The sequence below is a fragment of the Lagenorhynchus albirostris genome, chromosome 10 (genome assembly GCF_949774975.1).
Source record: "Lagenorhynchus albirostris chromosome 10, mLagAlb1.1, whole genome shotgun sequence".
Taxonomy (NCBI): Eukaryota; Metazoa; Chordata; class Mammalia; order Artiodactyla; family Delphinidae; genus Lagenorhynchus; species Lagenorhynchus albirostris.
The window spans coordinates 7,601,990-7,616,900 of NC_083104.1; the positions used below are offsets into that span (position 1 = coordinate 7,601,990).

Sequence of the window (14,911 nt, forward strand, 5' to 3'; positions counted from 1 at the left end):
AAGCACACTCCAAGCTTCACTATCCCCGCCTCTTTCTTGGTGTTTCTAAGACAAAGGTAAAGAATATTCTTGGGTGGACACATCTTGGCCAGATAACTGCTTTTGGAATGGTTGTCTTATATACCTACCTTTTTTCTTAAGTGCATAAAACCCTAACACTACTCAGATGGCTTGGGGCTTTGAGATTGGCTCTTCTCACCATTTTTTCCTTTGAAAACTTTTTTTTTTTTTGATTTAAAAAGATGTCCTCACTGCACAAGTGACTACAGGATACAGGCAAGGATGGGAGACGGAGGCTTCAACACAACTCATTGCACTTAGAACCATTACTAACCGAAACACCATTTGCTTGTCAACAATGTACCCTTAACAGCAGGGAGAAACTTCTTTATAGTCTCTGCTTCAGACAAGATTTACATCTTTCTCCAAGGCCAGAGCCAGTCACGACCACAAGTCTTGTTTCTTGTTGACCAGACCCAATCCTCTGGCACCTTGTACCCCCTCCCCCAGCAATATGCTCGGCCTAGGTTCCAGAGGCAGCTGGAAGGAAGCAGCTATGGGCTCATTCAAGTTCTGTTTGCCCAAATCCAGAAGCCCTAGGAAAGTCCTGTCTGAGTCTTGACCCCTGACCCCTGCAGTGGCTGGAGCCGGTACTGGTGCACACCCCCACTCCCTCGATGTGGGTAGTGCTGTGAATTGGAAACCGCAGATACCCTGGAGGCCTGGTAGGCAGCTGACTGCCCAGCACTGGGCAGACTGATAGTCCGGAAGTCTGATGGCAATGACGACCTAGAGTTCTGAGGAAAGGAGGTGGAACTCAGAGTTCCTGTGCTGGACTGGGAAACCGAGTCTGAGGTCGGCGAGTCTGAGGGGCCCTGCGGGGTAGGGCTAGCAGCACTAGAAGGGCAGCTCCTCCTTGGAAGACTGCTGCCGGTGCTGTTTCCAGAATGTGGCTGGCTGCTATAATACCCTGGTGTCCCCGTAAATGGGGCCAACGAGTCTGTGGACACAGGGTGGGCAGGGCTGGAATAGGACGTGGAAGAGAGGGAGGATTCTGAAGAACCATGAGAAGGGGGGTTCCCAGGTCTCAGTGCAGTAGTTCGATAACTGTATCCTGGAGACTGGGTGGGATGTCCTCTAAAGGGGGAGGAACTCTGTTGAAGGAGGCTTTGTGATTCTGTCCGTGGACTATCACACTGCAGGAGCTAGAAAGAGTTGGGAGGAAAACATAAGGAGGTGAAAAAGTCCCTATTTAAGCCATTTAGGCTTGTGAATATTTAAAATATCCTACTTTTTCTTCATCTTCTTAAACATTTGTTCTTTTTAGGATACCAAGGACAGTAAAATGGCTGTCTTTGGTCACTTAATTTTTCTGGCATGATTTATTACCTGAAGGTGAGCAGATGATGACTTATTTCCAAAGCTGCTGAAACTATATGCAAAGACGGCATCTCAACTGCAAAGGATGGCCAGGATCACAAAACATTTGGAACCCAGAACACATTCTTATGCCCAGAGATGAGCACTTTCTTGTCTCACCTGGTAGCTGTATCTGGAAGGGCTGTAAACGGCTGCTCCTTTAGAGAGTGCTGAGCTCAGTGTCTCTGGGCCTTCACCATCTGCAGGGTCTGGAAGGTAATACAAAATCAACTTATTTTCTTAGAATAAGTGTGAGAGATCCATTGTTCATTCAAGTCACCAATGCCAGCACCAACCCATGCCTCTCTCTTTCTGACAAATCAGGTGAGTGCAGCATGCCAGAAGGGCAAAAGGAGCGGTTAATTATGGGGTGTTTTAAATGCCTGATCTGATTTCTGTCTCCTTTTTTCTCTTCATCCTTCATCAAGGTGATTCCCAGGGCTTTGGAGAGATGAGTTACATAAAGGTATCCTTTGGGAAAAAAGAGCAGACAAAGAGCAAGCAATGCTAGATCTTAAGAATGCTGTAGCCCAAAAGAGTGAAAGCAAGACTGAGCTGGAACTCTGCATACAGGGGAGCCCAACTGCATAAGAAATGGACTCACCTCAGCCCAGCATTTGGTGTGCATTGTGTAGAGCCTGGCTCGTGTCCCTGTACCTGGTTGGCAGAAGGCCATAGGCTCACCTGAGTCTTTTTCTGTGATGTTACTCTCCCACGTGGGAGAAGGCTCTCCTTTTTGGGCCACCCTCACACTGCTTCGGAGGACCTTGGGGATGCTCCCTCCTTCTCGGAGTCGTTCTACTGATGTGGGAACCATCCTGTGAAGGCAATAGGGTGTGGAGGTTTATGCCACAGGACTTTAGAGATAAGAGTCTGGAACAAACAAAGCTCTGACAAAAAACTGTACAACGTTTTCTCTTAGAACACCCTCTTTTTTTTTTTATTTTATTATTTTTTTTAGAACACCCTCTTTTTAAACGTTATTTTCTTCAGGACCAATTTAAAACAAGGTATTTTCTCTGCCTCAAACTATGTCAGGCACTTAAGAATAAACACTTGTAAAGAAAAATAGCAATTAAGGAAAAGGGGGATTTGAAGCTGTTTACTTCTTTTAACCTCCATCTTGAAATGCTAATTCTCTCTTCTGTGAACTCATGTGACTGGCATGTGGTAGCAGTTTGTTTCACAGATGAATGCACATTACTCCCTTGAGCCATGTCTCTCCTTTCTCAGACCTCATTTCTTCAGTTCAAGATCCCTAAAATGCCTCATTCTTTATTTCACTCATTTGATACTCAGTACTTGACATTAGTATTATTTTTGCGTTGTCCCCTAAACCAGACAAATCCTTTCAGAACGTGTCACATCTCTCTGCATATTCTAGCTGTGTGGAACTGAGATATCTGTTGTTAATTTAAGGGGAACTGAGCTCAAATCCTGACTTACCTTTCACACGAAATGAGAAAATAGAAGAGGCAGTGTTAGTGCCCAGCAAAAAAAATAACCCCACTGTGTCCACAGCTATATGCCATCCAACATGTTGTTTTGCAGGCTCGGTGGCAATTCTTTGCTTCTGTAGGGCTGGTGGATTGTGGCTGATACTATTAAATCAGCTGAATAGGGTAGATAGCACTGTTGGCTGGCTTTCTCAGATAAGTGTTTCCATACATCTTAGGTAAAGAGCCTAGATGTTTACTTCCCTCCTGAATTTAATCATTAAAGCATCAAACATAAACTTACCACCTACTGCTGATACTCTCTTGAGGTCTGCAGTGAGATGAAGTGCCTCTGGAATCCGATGGGCTTACGGCCTCCAAATGAGACATAGAGGAATGAGATGGGGAGAACTTTTTGTGAGGGGAAGATGGGGTTCGGGCTGAGGATCCCTGCACACCATGGGCACCAGTGTCAGAAAGTGAGTTACTGCTGCCTTGCCCAGCTCCTGCAGACTTGCTTTTGCTCTGTGTAGAGTCACCTCCCCCACCAGCAGAATTTTCCTTGGCTTCCTGTTTCCGTTTGCGGTACTCCAGCAGGGATACCTAGGAAGGAAAAAAGAAATAGGACCCTAGCTAGACATCATTAGTGGATCACTAGCAATGGGGAAAGAAGATGGAATCCTAGTAAACTGCTAGCAAGCCATGCAAACAAAGCAGGCACCAACAGGTGACTTTTTCCAATGTGAGAGAGACCTGAGCACAGCTACTTATTTAAATCAGTCAGAAACTGGTAAGGAAAAGAGAATACACTAGGAGATGGCATTTTTGAAAAATGGTATTCACCAGTAGACCTCAACCTTTATTCTGCCTTCAGAAAAACCTGTGAGATTACAGTTCCCTTCAACAAAAGTGTGCTATCATAGCTATTTGGAACAATGGTAGCACCCAGAAAAGGGAAGGTGAAGAGCTGCGAGTCTGTGTAGTTTGAAAAAGTCTCCTAGGTGATTCTGATAGCGCTTCCTCACTCCCCAGAAATCTCTAGTTAGTCGTTTAAAAACAAAACAAAACAAAACACACAAACACACAAACAAAAAGAAAAAGCCAATGCTTCAGGGTTTTTAAATGTGCTCAAATTTTCAAGATATATCCAGGGATTTATTACTGTTACTGTTTTACACATAGAGAAACTAGTGTAAAAGGAGAAAGGAAATGATTTCCTGTTTATATTTTAGCAAGCCAGCTCTAGAAAGCCTGTACTTGGAAACTTCTCCTCGATCTGCCATTCCTCTGCCTTATTCTTTCCTGACTGCCACAACAAACCCCTCCTCCCTGCCCTGCCTAGTACACCTCCTCTCTGCTGTTACAGCACACTGTGCTTACACTGCCTGTCGACCTATTACAATGTCTTGTATGCTTGTAAACTGTCATGTTCTACAAGGGCAAAGACCAAGTTTATTTGGCTTTTTATCTTTAACATACAGTGCAGAACTTGGTTGATAGCAGGTGCTCAACAATATTTCTGAAATAACAGGTCATGATTTCAAAGACGGCATGATTTCAATCACTTTTGCACATAATAAATGAAACCATGATTTCAATCACTTTTGCACATAATAAATGAAACCAGAAATCCAAAGACTGTTTCCACTTTTGTTCCTGCTAGTCAGTGCTGTTGATGCAACAGTATTCCAGACCCAGTGCTTTTTTTTTTTTTTGGCTGCGCCTCGCAGCATGTGGGATCTTTGTTCCCCAACCAGGGTTCGATCCGTAGTGAAAGCACGGTGTCCTAACCACCGGACCACCAGGGAATTTTCCCCGTAATGCTATTTTGTTACAAATTATCTGCCAGTGTTTCCTCCTTCTTTTATCCACTTAGGGCTCTCATTTATCTGTTCAAATGTAAAATATAATGAAAACACAAATTAAGACAATTTTGTGTATGCATTTTCTATAGACAATCATGGAAAGGGGTTAATAATAAATTCTGTTAACGTATTTCACTGTAATGCAAAGACAAAAAGCCACTAGGCTACATTTGAACAAGAGTACCACAGACATTTTGCAATTATGTGAGACTGTCACACACACAACATTAAACACCTCTAGCTCTGACCAGTAAATGGAAGTTGCTGTGACAACTCAAAATACTCCTATGCATTTCCAAATGCCCTTAGTTGAAAACCACTGACAAAAAAAGCACACGTTTGGCTTTGTAATTTATAGATCAGGCATCACCTACAAGTCAAGCCCCAAACCAGATCTCTGCGACCTGGCCCTGTCCACCTCTGTATTCTCCTCCTGACTATCCCCACTATTCACCTGCCACCATAGCAACATTCAACTGCAACCACATCACATCCCTGCTGCCCACTCAATGGAGTGTCACAGTTACTTGTTCTGCTCTCTCTTCTGTAAGATTTTCACCCCCTCAATTTGTTGGCTGATTGATTCCTACTTCCTGTTTTGAGATCAGACAAATCAGTGACCTGTCACCTTGCACTCTACCACCCCTCAAACTTGGCTATGAACCTCTTGTTTGTTCTCAAGTACCCTCCACATATCCGACTTGGTCAGATTTCCTGTTAAGTTGTTCTCATCACATCTGAACAACTCCTTTCTCATCATTAGTACAATTATCTGCTAAGCTCAGTCTGACTTGCTATAAGCTCCCTTAGGGCGGAACCTAGGAGGCAATATAGCATGGTGGCAATAAGAGCATGCAATCTGGAATCAGACCTGGGTAGTGTCCTGGCTCTTCCATATACTAGCTGTGTGACCATGGCAAGTTACTCAACTTGCCTTAGTTTCATCATCTACAAAATGGGAAATTACCCATCTTACAGGATTATTGTGAGGTTAAATGCATAAGAAGAGCTTAACAGTGCCTAGAACATGAAAAGTACTATATAAAACATGTAAGTAGCATTATTCTTTTTCACTGCTTTATCCTTTGAATTGCCTAGCCACGTGTATGGCACATACATGGTAGGCATTTGCATTTGCTTAACATTTACAACACTCATCAAATTATATTAAAACAGTCTTTCATTAGACATGCCAAGAGACCGTCTTACTTATCTTCATTTTCCTCACACTGAGAACAGTGCTGAAAACACAGTGGTAACTCAGTAAATATCTGTTGAATTATTCAGTTAAAGTTCTTCAAAAGAGCCTATAAAATGTGAAACACTTACCTTTTTCCTCTGTGGTGGGTTCTGTGGGGCAGATGGGACTCCCTCACAAGCCCTTTCGCCACCAGGTGACATGGATCCACGAGAGAGGTCTTTCATAAAACCATGCTCATATCTGCTGGGAAACCCTTCTGCAGGGGAACAATAGCCCCCATCCAAATGTAAAGGCTTCCTATCCCCTACTAGGGGAGACCCTCGATACAATCCATCTGCTCGAGGCATAGCGTTCAATGGGGAGTAGGCATACATCAAGTTAAACTCTGTCCGAAATGTCTGGTCCGAGTTTCTCACAAGGGTCTGATGTCCATCTCCACTCCTGCTTGTAAAGCCAGTCTCAGAGGTGGGTCCGACAGAGGGATGAGGAGCCAGGTCAGAATGACCCGAGCTTATCAGGGAAGGTCTGTCAGCACAGCTGTTAGTGTTGGAGTCAAGGTAGCCTACTTTTGTCAAGTCCAGGTCTTTTCGGTGACAAAGCTGAAAGAATAAAAATCAACGGAGACATGGGGTAGAGGAGAAAGGAAAAAGTCAAAGGGCAGAAAAGAAGGGAAGTGAGGGGGCACAGGTGAATAAGAATAGGTAAGAGGGAAGAAAGTAGAAGAGAGAAAGCCATTAACATCTGTAAAGGTCCCATGTAATACCAGTGTATACACGCCAGATTACCAAAGAATCCTGGCCTTCCCCAAATTGTTTTAAAGTCTTTCTGGAGGAGAATACTGGGAAAGTCAGAATTAGATAACTGGCCAAATGTGACTATTTTGCCTGCTTAGCCTTTCATCAGGTTTGCTGAGTCACCTTGCACTACATTCAGGGACTGGCAGTATAATTAGGGATTTACCTGAGCCCCATGGAGCCACAGAGGTGAGAATAGTGTCTTAAGATAACTGGCTTCTGGAGTTATTCATTTCTAAACTAATATTGATGGAAGGTGGGAGGAGGGAAAAGGGTGAAAGAAAGTAGAAAGTAGACGAAAAGTCAAGTATTTAAGTTACTGGTTCAGGAAAGAAGAATGGTATTAGTTAACGACATCAACCAACCAGTTCTTCACTCACTTTCACTATTAAGTATGTATTTCTCGTAAAACTTTCTGGCCACTCAATTCTTCTTTTTGCATCCTCTAACGTATGTTAACATACCACAAGACCACTAATGCTCATCACTGCAGAGCATCTGAAATGCTGAAACGTACCAAAAATAAACCCATCTACTTGGTCATCATTACCTCCTAACATCAAGATTTTCTGCCACTGTGTCAGCTACAGCTAACTCTCTAGAAAGAATAGTACCAGAAACCCAGGTGACACACCATGTCAGCCTCCAAATTATGCTATCTTAGAATCTTTAGCAACTGAGGGAGAGCTTTACATTCCTTACAAAATAGAGTAAAAAACACCCAGAAGACCTCTAGTACACTAGAATACAATCTTCTTCAGTTTCACATTGATCTATAAAATCCTACTGATTCAGAATTTGGTCACCTGTCACTGATTTTAGCACTAACTTTTTACTGGAAGGGTGTGGGTTAATTTCTGAAAGGTTATGAGAGACTATCACTTTCTCTTTAAGAGGAAAAAGGCTCCATGTGGATTCATGGAGTTAATCATTACTACGTTCGTCCAAATCTTTTAACAGTTAAGAAACTCTAGCACTAAAATCTGAATTTAACATCTCCATAGCAGTAGGATTTGATATTCTAAGAGATACCATTTGTACAGCAACCATTTCCCAAGCACTGCAGAATGGAGCCCTGAGTCACAGAAGCCATGGGCTGACTTAAGCTGAGAGGCATGACTCTTTCTAAAGAAGCTGCTTAATCTATCAACCAAAGCTCAAAACATCCAGTTAAACAGCTGTCAGATTAACCCGGGAATAAGGCATAAATCGCTGCCTAACTTTTCCAATATAAGCTGCTCCTTTATCAGCCCAAGATAATAAAGACCAAAAAACAGCTCCTACCAACTGTTGATATAACCTTCCTTATTTAACAAACACACTGTTAGACTTTCTTTAACAAGGTTCCCACCGCATCTTCAGCTCCTTTAAACTTGATTTCTAGATTCTATTCTTTAAGAAAACTCTTCAGCCATACCCTTCCCCCCCATCCCCCCAAAACAACAAAAACAAACCCACCACACACACACACACACACACACACACACACACACACACACACACACACACACACACACACACACACACACACACACACACACACACCTACTTCATTTTCCTCCATCTACATTGAGAGTTCTGAGTAACCACAGGCACACATGGGAAGATTCATTCAACTTACAGTGACCAATCGGCCACCCTCCAGCCCATCACCCCATTCACTCAGATCCCCCAGCCCTCCCCACACAGGCAGGAGCACACTCATGCACACTCACTCTCAGCCTCCAAGTGTGATTGAGATGGTGTGATAACTACCTCGGGTGACAGGGACTCGGGCCTATTCGCAGGGGAACTCTCAGGGGAGGATATGTTCTAGAGGAGGAAAAGCATCTTGTTATTCATCTACTCAAAGAAGCAAAACAAAACAAACAAAAAATAAAGCAAAAAAAAGCAAGCATAGATGGTTAGCCACAAATTTTGGGGGGTGGGGCAGGGAGAAGGGTAAGAAGGCACAAGGGAAATGTTCAAATGCAGAATTCATCTCGATGGACAGAATGACTTGTTAAAATGCTTCCTGGCGTCTTTGAAAGCATTTAAGGATAAACTGGTTATGTATCATGCTGTAAGTAAACATCTCAAGCAGATACCAAGAGTTAAATTGGTAAGATTTTACACTATTACAGTATATGTCTTTCTATGTTAGAAGAGATTTCCTACAGTACTTGTTATTGAGGGGCACCCTACCACTCATTCCTCATGCTTAGGGGCACCTTTTCTCTTCACCCCACACCCTATTCTGAATGTCACATTTCCTCAATTCTCCTGTGTGACTCAAGCCTGCCACCATTACCCGGGGAAACTGCTTAGCATGTTGGGGGCTGACAGGGCTAGGAAGATGGCCAGTTCCTCTTGAATGACAGTTGCAGAAGTTATGATTGATGGATTCTCTAGCTCATAGGCTAGATGGTTCTTAACATAATCCAACTGGATCTGACCACCACCACTAAAGTTCTTCTGATATTAAAATCCACTGTACTTTGAGGAATAGAGGGAAAAAAGAAAAGAAAATAAAAAAACCGGCAGATGTGTACACTTCCAGTCTCTGGTCCTAAACAGGGCTACCATTAGGGCGGCTTTTGCATGAGGCAGCACTCCCGTATGAAACAGGAACTGGGCAGTAAGTTCAGATGGGAAGGTATGAAGGGTAAAAAGCAGAGAATGACAGTGGTTGCTGTGACACGGATTCAGGGGCAAGGTAGGGGAGGGCCTCTAATATCACAGGCTCTGGACAGCTGTGGCCTGGGTGGCTGGCCCATCCTGGGGCAGGAAATGAGGCTGTTTTAGCAGAGCAGGGGTACTGGTGTTCACTTTATTTGGTGGGGTGGTAGTATGTGCGAGATGGATAGTGGGGTATGGCTCTCCAGGCAGGAAAACAAAGGAAGCGTTATTCTGCTGGAAAGGAGGGGTTCATTAAACTTGGCCTCCCAATGTTGCTTTCACTTTTTCTTTTGATGCTTCCCTTTCCTCATGATCTTGCCTCTCTTCTACTACATGTCTTTTCAACTCATTCCCTTAGCATTTCTCACTTTCCTTCTTTCAAAAATATTCTTCCCCCAGCCAAGCTGATCTTCACTTGTGACACCTTTCTGCTATTTCTCTTGTGTCATAGTCTTGGATGGAAATAAGGCTCCCCACCTCCCCATACTAGAATATAGGAAAGAGTATAGCAATTAGAATGGTGATAAAGATGGTTGGGATGATGAAATCTGTTTTTTGAATTGATGAAAAAGGCCAGATTTTCTTAGTTAAATCATGAGACTAAAACAGTGAAAACATGCACTGAACTTTTTGAAAGGATCGGCTACTTAATGTATTATGTTTTCTTTCCCTCCTGGTATCCTAACATTATGCTTAGACTACGCATCACTAAAATGATCTCTGATTAAAAAAAATAGAAAATAAAAACACCTTACATTTGCATAGAATTTCAGTTATCCAAAATGCTGCAAGGGGTAGGAAATACACTGAGTGCTAAACCCGGCTGTTCTAGATGGCAACCCACCTTCTAATTTCACCTTTAATTATAATAAACCATTAATTATAATAAAGTATGAAATTCTACTCCTAGAATCTACTGCCTCCCAGTGAGAACGTCCTCTCACGAAATTTTACCATCAAACTTTGGCTGCTAAATGAAAAATCAACTGCAATTAGATCCAAGTAAAGTTAGTAAGGCCCATATCAGCTGTTTTGCTATCTGACTAAAAAGAACGCCACAGGGAATTTGGTAAAGGGTAACTTCCCTAGAAATCAAATGTAACCAGAAGGTTCTGTTCGCCTTCTCAAAAAGGTTTGCTCTGAAAGTAAGTTAATATGGTCGAGTTTAGGTACAGAATACAGCTGTCTCTTACTTTCAAGGTTGCTAAGTTTCCTCTTTCTGAGTTAGTCATTTAAAGGTTCAGGTCTTTTTAATCTCCATGCTCTCATAAAAACTGAATAGGTAGGATGGCACTGATTAGAACATTCACCTTTATCAAAGAACACATCTGGAAAAGTGCAAGGTAGGGTCAGAGCTGAGTGTTTAGTCATCAGAACAAATTTTTCTGAGAAGGAATAGATAGTGTCTGTTTAATTTAATTATAAATCAAAGCAACATGCGATAGATGATTTTTTTTTTTTTAACGCACGCACACGGATTCTATTCAGTAAAGCTGCCGTCACTCAAACTTGAATACTAAAGCAATTCAGAAGTAACTTTTTGAAACAGCTGACCAGAGAGCGAGTGTAATAAATCTGGTTCTTATAAATGCATGTTGCTAGGCTCTTTCTACTTCTCATTCCTAACACATGAGGAGAAGGAAAAGTAATCTGGGAATGAATAAAACCCCTAAATTGCCATAAACCATACCTCAGTGCTTTCTAAATCTGTTTACTTAGGCACACGAGAATGCAAAATAACAGACACTTCACTTATTTAAAGGCCTAGAAATGGAGGCACAACCAATCAGTATAACCTGAGCTCTCAGGCAGGTGTCATTAATGGTTACTAAGCAGCTAGAGGCCTATTTTAACCAAGGTATACAGTAAAGATAAAGATCTAGCACGATTACCACCTAAAGTAATGGAGGTTGATGAATTGCATGCAAAAGATAAGATGAGTGTCACCTGTGGGAGCACTACTCCTATTTTGGGAAGTATGGGGACTGCCAAGATGAGAGGCTACCAGGTAATAGGTCACAATGACCCTGAGGTTTCCCATTCTCTTGCTAAGATGGGCGAAGAACATGGTAAAGAAACATTTGGAGTGATGTATTTGAAATGAGGAGGTGCAAATAATGATTTTCATATTCAGCACTCCCAACAACCAAACCCAAATCACCTCAAATTGCAGAGGAGTATTGCAGCGACTAGCAGTAGTAAGAGACGTGACTGGTGAGAACATGAGGCTGTATCCATTTCGACACTCCTCTTCTGGGTGAGATGGGCCAGGTGTGGTCAGCTGGGGGCTCTTTGAGCCTGGATTGGGAGGGGGTGGTGTGACTGGAGAAAGAGGCCGCAGTAACTTGGTAACATTCTGCTCCATCAGATAGCGAGATTTCCATTTCTTTAATGGGCTCAACAAGTCTGTGAAATACAAAGCTTGGATGAGAGGTCTGAAATTACATCCTCAAGGGCTGCTTCATAGTGAAGCCATTATTAATCTCTAGCCCACAATGGCTGGTAACTCCACTTTTGCCTCATCCCATTGTTATCTCCTGCAATCAAACCAAAAGCCCAAAGACTTTTTAATTGTCACACTTAAAGTAATTCTCAAAATTCTCTACCTCCCAGAAAATCACCAGATGAATTTGACCCTTCTGATAACTAATCCCTGGAGCTAATTTAATCTCTTGTAGTGGAAAATATAAATTTAGTTTTTTCACACTGAATTTCTGAACATCTCTAATCTGTGTCTCTTTGCTAAAATCACCCTCTACTGAATTGCCACGTCACCAGCTCAGTTTCAAGCTTTTATGTATTTTTGCCATTCTTTACCAGCTCTTTATGTAATATTGTTTTAGTAGGAAGGAGTTACACATGATTACTTGATCCTTGTTGAGTCCTTAGTTTTATAGTGCTTCAAAGTGTGAAATCATTTCTACAGAAACTTCTCCCAATCATTTTCAAAAAGTAGGGTGGTACTCTTTTTCTGATTGGAATATCCTACTTTCTACTGTACACTTCTTAGTTCCACTTTGAAAGGCAGTTAATATACTATAAATTTTACTGACCACTCAGGCCAATGCACCTGTCTCACTTTCTCAAAGGAAAAATCTATTTTTATTCGTTTACAGTTCAAAGCTATTCATTTACTAAATACCTACAATATGGAAACCACTGAACCAGGTAAGTGGGGGAAAATGGTTATCATGTATTCTATTTTAAATGAGTTTACAAATGTGTAAGAAAAAGAAAACATATATAAAACGTGTAAGTTTAAGAACCTCAACAGAGGTGATCATACTGCTATGTTAGTAAAAAAAAAAAAATATGCTTTTAAGTGCTTATTATACACCAGGCACTATTCTACGTGCTTTATGTGAATTATCAGATGTAATTTGAGTAACTCTATAAACCCAGTACTATTATTATCCCCACTTTACAGATAAGGAATTTGATGTATAAAGAGAGAAAGACTAGGTCACCTGGTTCCCATCTACATTCTTAATCATTAGGTTAAATTATACCCCCAAGGCTTGGTGGAAGGAGTGACATTTACCCCAAGTCTTTGAGGAAAAGTTTTCGGACAGTAATCAGAGCTGTGCTTGAGAAAGATTCTCCTGGTAGCAATGGTTTGGATAAGAATGGACACTGGGAAATTATTTGGAGTTAATGAAGTAAACAGAAAGTTATGAGGCTTGAACTAGGGCAGTAGAGGTTGAAGCAGAGTCAAGAAATAAAAGCAAAAAACACTGGAGATACATATTTCTCCTTTCATATATATAAAAATATAAAAATTTTCCTAGATTAGAAGTATATTTCTATTTTCCTTCTGTTCCAGATACTCATTTTTCTTTTCTCCTTTTGAAAAGTGCCTAGGTATAAACAAACAAACATGTGATTCATGACTTATAGTTAGGTTTATATATTTTGAGAGTCTTAAACAGTGAATCTTTCAAAAGACTGCTATACTGCTAGGTCCAACGCTGTAACTACTAAAGGTAATTATGTAAGTGATAAAGTTGATTGTAGAAAAGTTATAAAGTTCAGATGAACTCTCCCACCCCCAAAATCAACTTAAAGGTCATTCATTTAAAATACATTTACTGAGTACTTATTATGATATATTCAACAAGAGACCTGACACCTGCCCTTATGAGGTTTATGGGCCAGTGGTAATCTGCGTACTTTTTTCTATGAACGGCACTATATTTACAAAATTGTTTTTTTCAAGTTTCATTTTTCTTCTTTTTGCCATACACAGCTATCAAATTTCATGTGGTTAAACCTATCTTTTATGGTTTTTTACCTTTACTCAAATAATTCCTAAGGTTATCTAAACAAACACCCACATATTGAAACACATACATAACTTGAAATCATATCCACAAATTAATTCATTGTTAATATGCTGGTGTATTTTCATCTAGAACTCTTTCCTGACATGTCCTTACTCACCCTAAATCACACTGGACAGTAACCTACTATTTTCAATCAGAAATACATAGTAAAAATCCTTCCATTACAATGACAAAAATGTTACAATTATATTTTAATTTTATTAATAGTCTTGGGCTATACAATGTTTTATATTTTTATTTAGTCAAATATATCAACCATTTCCTTTATTTTCTGCCTCTGATGTCATGTTTTTGTCACCCCACCCCAAGACAATAAAAATACTGACCAATTTTCCCTTTATCTCCATATTTAATTTTTGAATTCAACTCAGAACATATAGTAGTTTTGGTACTAGTATGTTCTATCCTTTTCACAGGCCAAATGGCTAGCATATTCTTCCAAATTCTTTTGTAATTATAGAATAATCATATTTCTCTATTGATTTGAAATATGACATTTATCTGACTAGATACTGGGTTTAGTTCTGAATGTTATTCTGTATACTTTTTAGTAAAATTGTTTGGGCAATTCCAGTTATTCTACTCTAGCTCTCCAAAATATTTTGCCTATTCTAGCATACTTGTTCATGTCAATGAACTGTAGAAATCATTTGTCAACTATGCTGATACTGGGACTTCCCTGCAGTCCAGTGGTTGGGACTTTGCCTTCCAATGCAGAGGGTGCGGGCTCGATCCCTGGTCAGGGAGCTGGGATCCCCCATGCCTCACGGCCAAAAAACCAAAACATAGAGCAGAAACAATATTGTAACAAATTCAATAAAGACTTTAAAAATGGTCCACATCAAAAAACAAACAACTTTAAAACAAACTAACAAACACTATGCTGATACTACCCCCTCCCCAAGGCTGACTGGGGTTGTATTAAATTCATGAGTAATTTGTCAAGAATTCTAACTGAGCACCGTGGCACGATCTTTTAGCTACTCATGCCTTCATTTATATTCCTCCTCCTCATTATTATTATTATTTTGGCTCTGCTGCGCAGCTTGTGGGATCTTAGTTCCCTGACTAGGTATTGAACCCAGGTCCTCAGCTGTGAGAGTGTGGAGTTCTAACCACTGGACCGCCAAGGAATTCCTTATATTCCTCTCCATTATAGATCTGCCACATTTCTAATTAGGTTTATTCTGCAGTG

General features: G+C 40.9%; 1 protein-coding gene across 15 annotated transcripts in view; it reads right to left on the reverse strand.

The window, feature by feature from the left end:
* SETD5 (SET domain containing 5) overlaps positions 1 to 14,911 on the reverse strand; it is a 107,619-nt gene that overhangs the window by 26,402 nt on the left and 66,306 nt on the right. For 7 of the 15 annotated variants that reach the window (XM_060161284.1, XM_060161279.1, XM_060161282.1 and 4 more), the window contains 7 exons: positions 11,535 to 11,779; positions 8,471 to 8,527; positions 6,050 to 6,520; positions 3,160 to 3,458; positions 2,104 to 2,237; positions 1,540 to 1,628; positions 109 to 1,205 (listed from right to left, as the gene is read on the reverse strand). In XM_060161284.1, the coding sequence (XP_060017267.1) occupies positions 597 to 1,205; positions 1,540 to 1,628; positions 2,104 to 2,237; positions 3,160 to 3,458; positions 6,050 to 6,520; positions 8,471 to 8,527; positions 11,535 to 11,779 (1,904 nt within the window). In that variant the 3' untranslated portion in view covers positions 109 to 596. Of the gene's footprint in view, positions 1 to 108; positions 1,206 to 1,389; positions 1,629 to 2,103; positions 2,238 to 3,159; positions 3,459 to 6,049; positions 6,521 to 8,470; positions 8,528 to 11,534; positions 11,780 to 14,911 lie in introns of those variants that run through there. The other 8 variants (XM_060161287.1, XM_060161289.1, XM_060161288.1 and 5 more) reach the window with 3 other exon arrangements.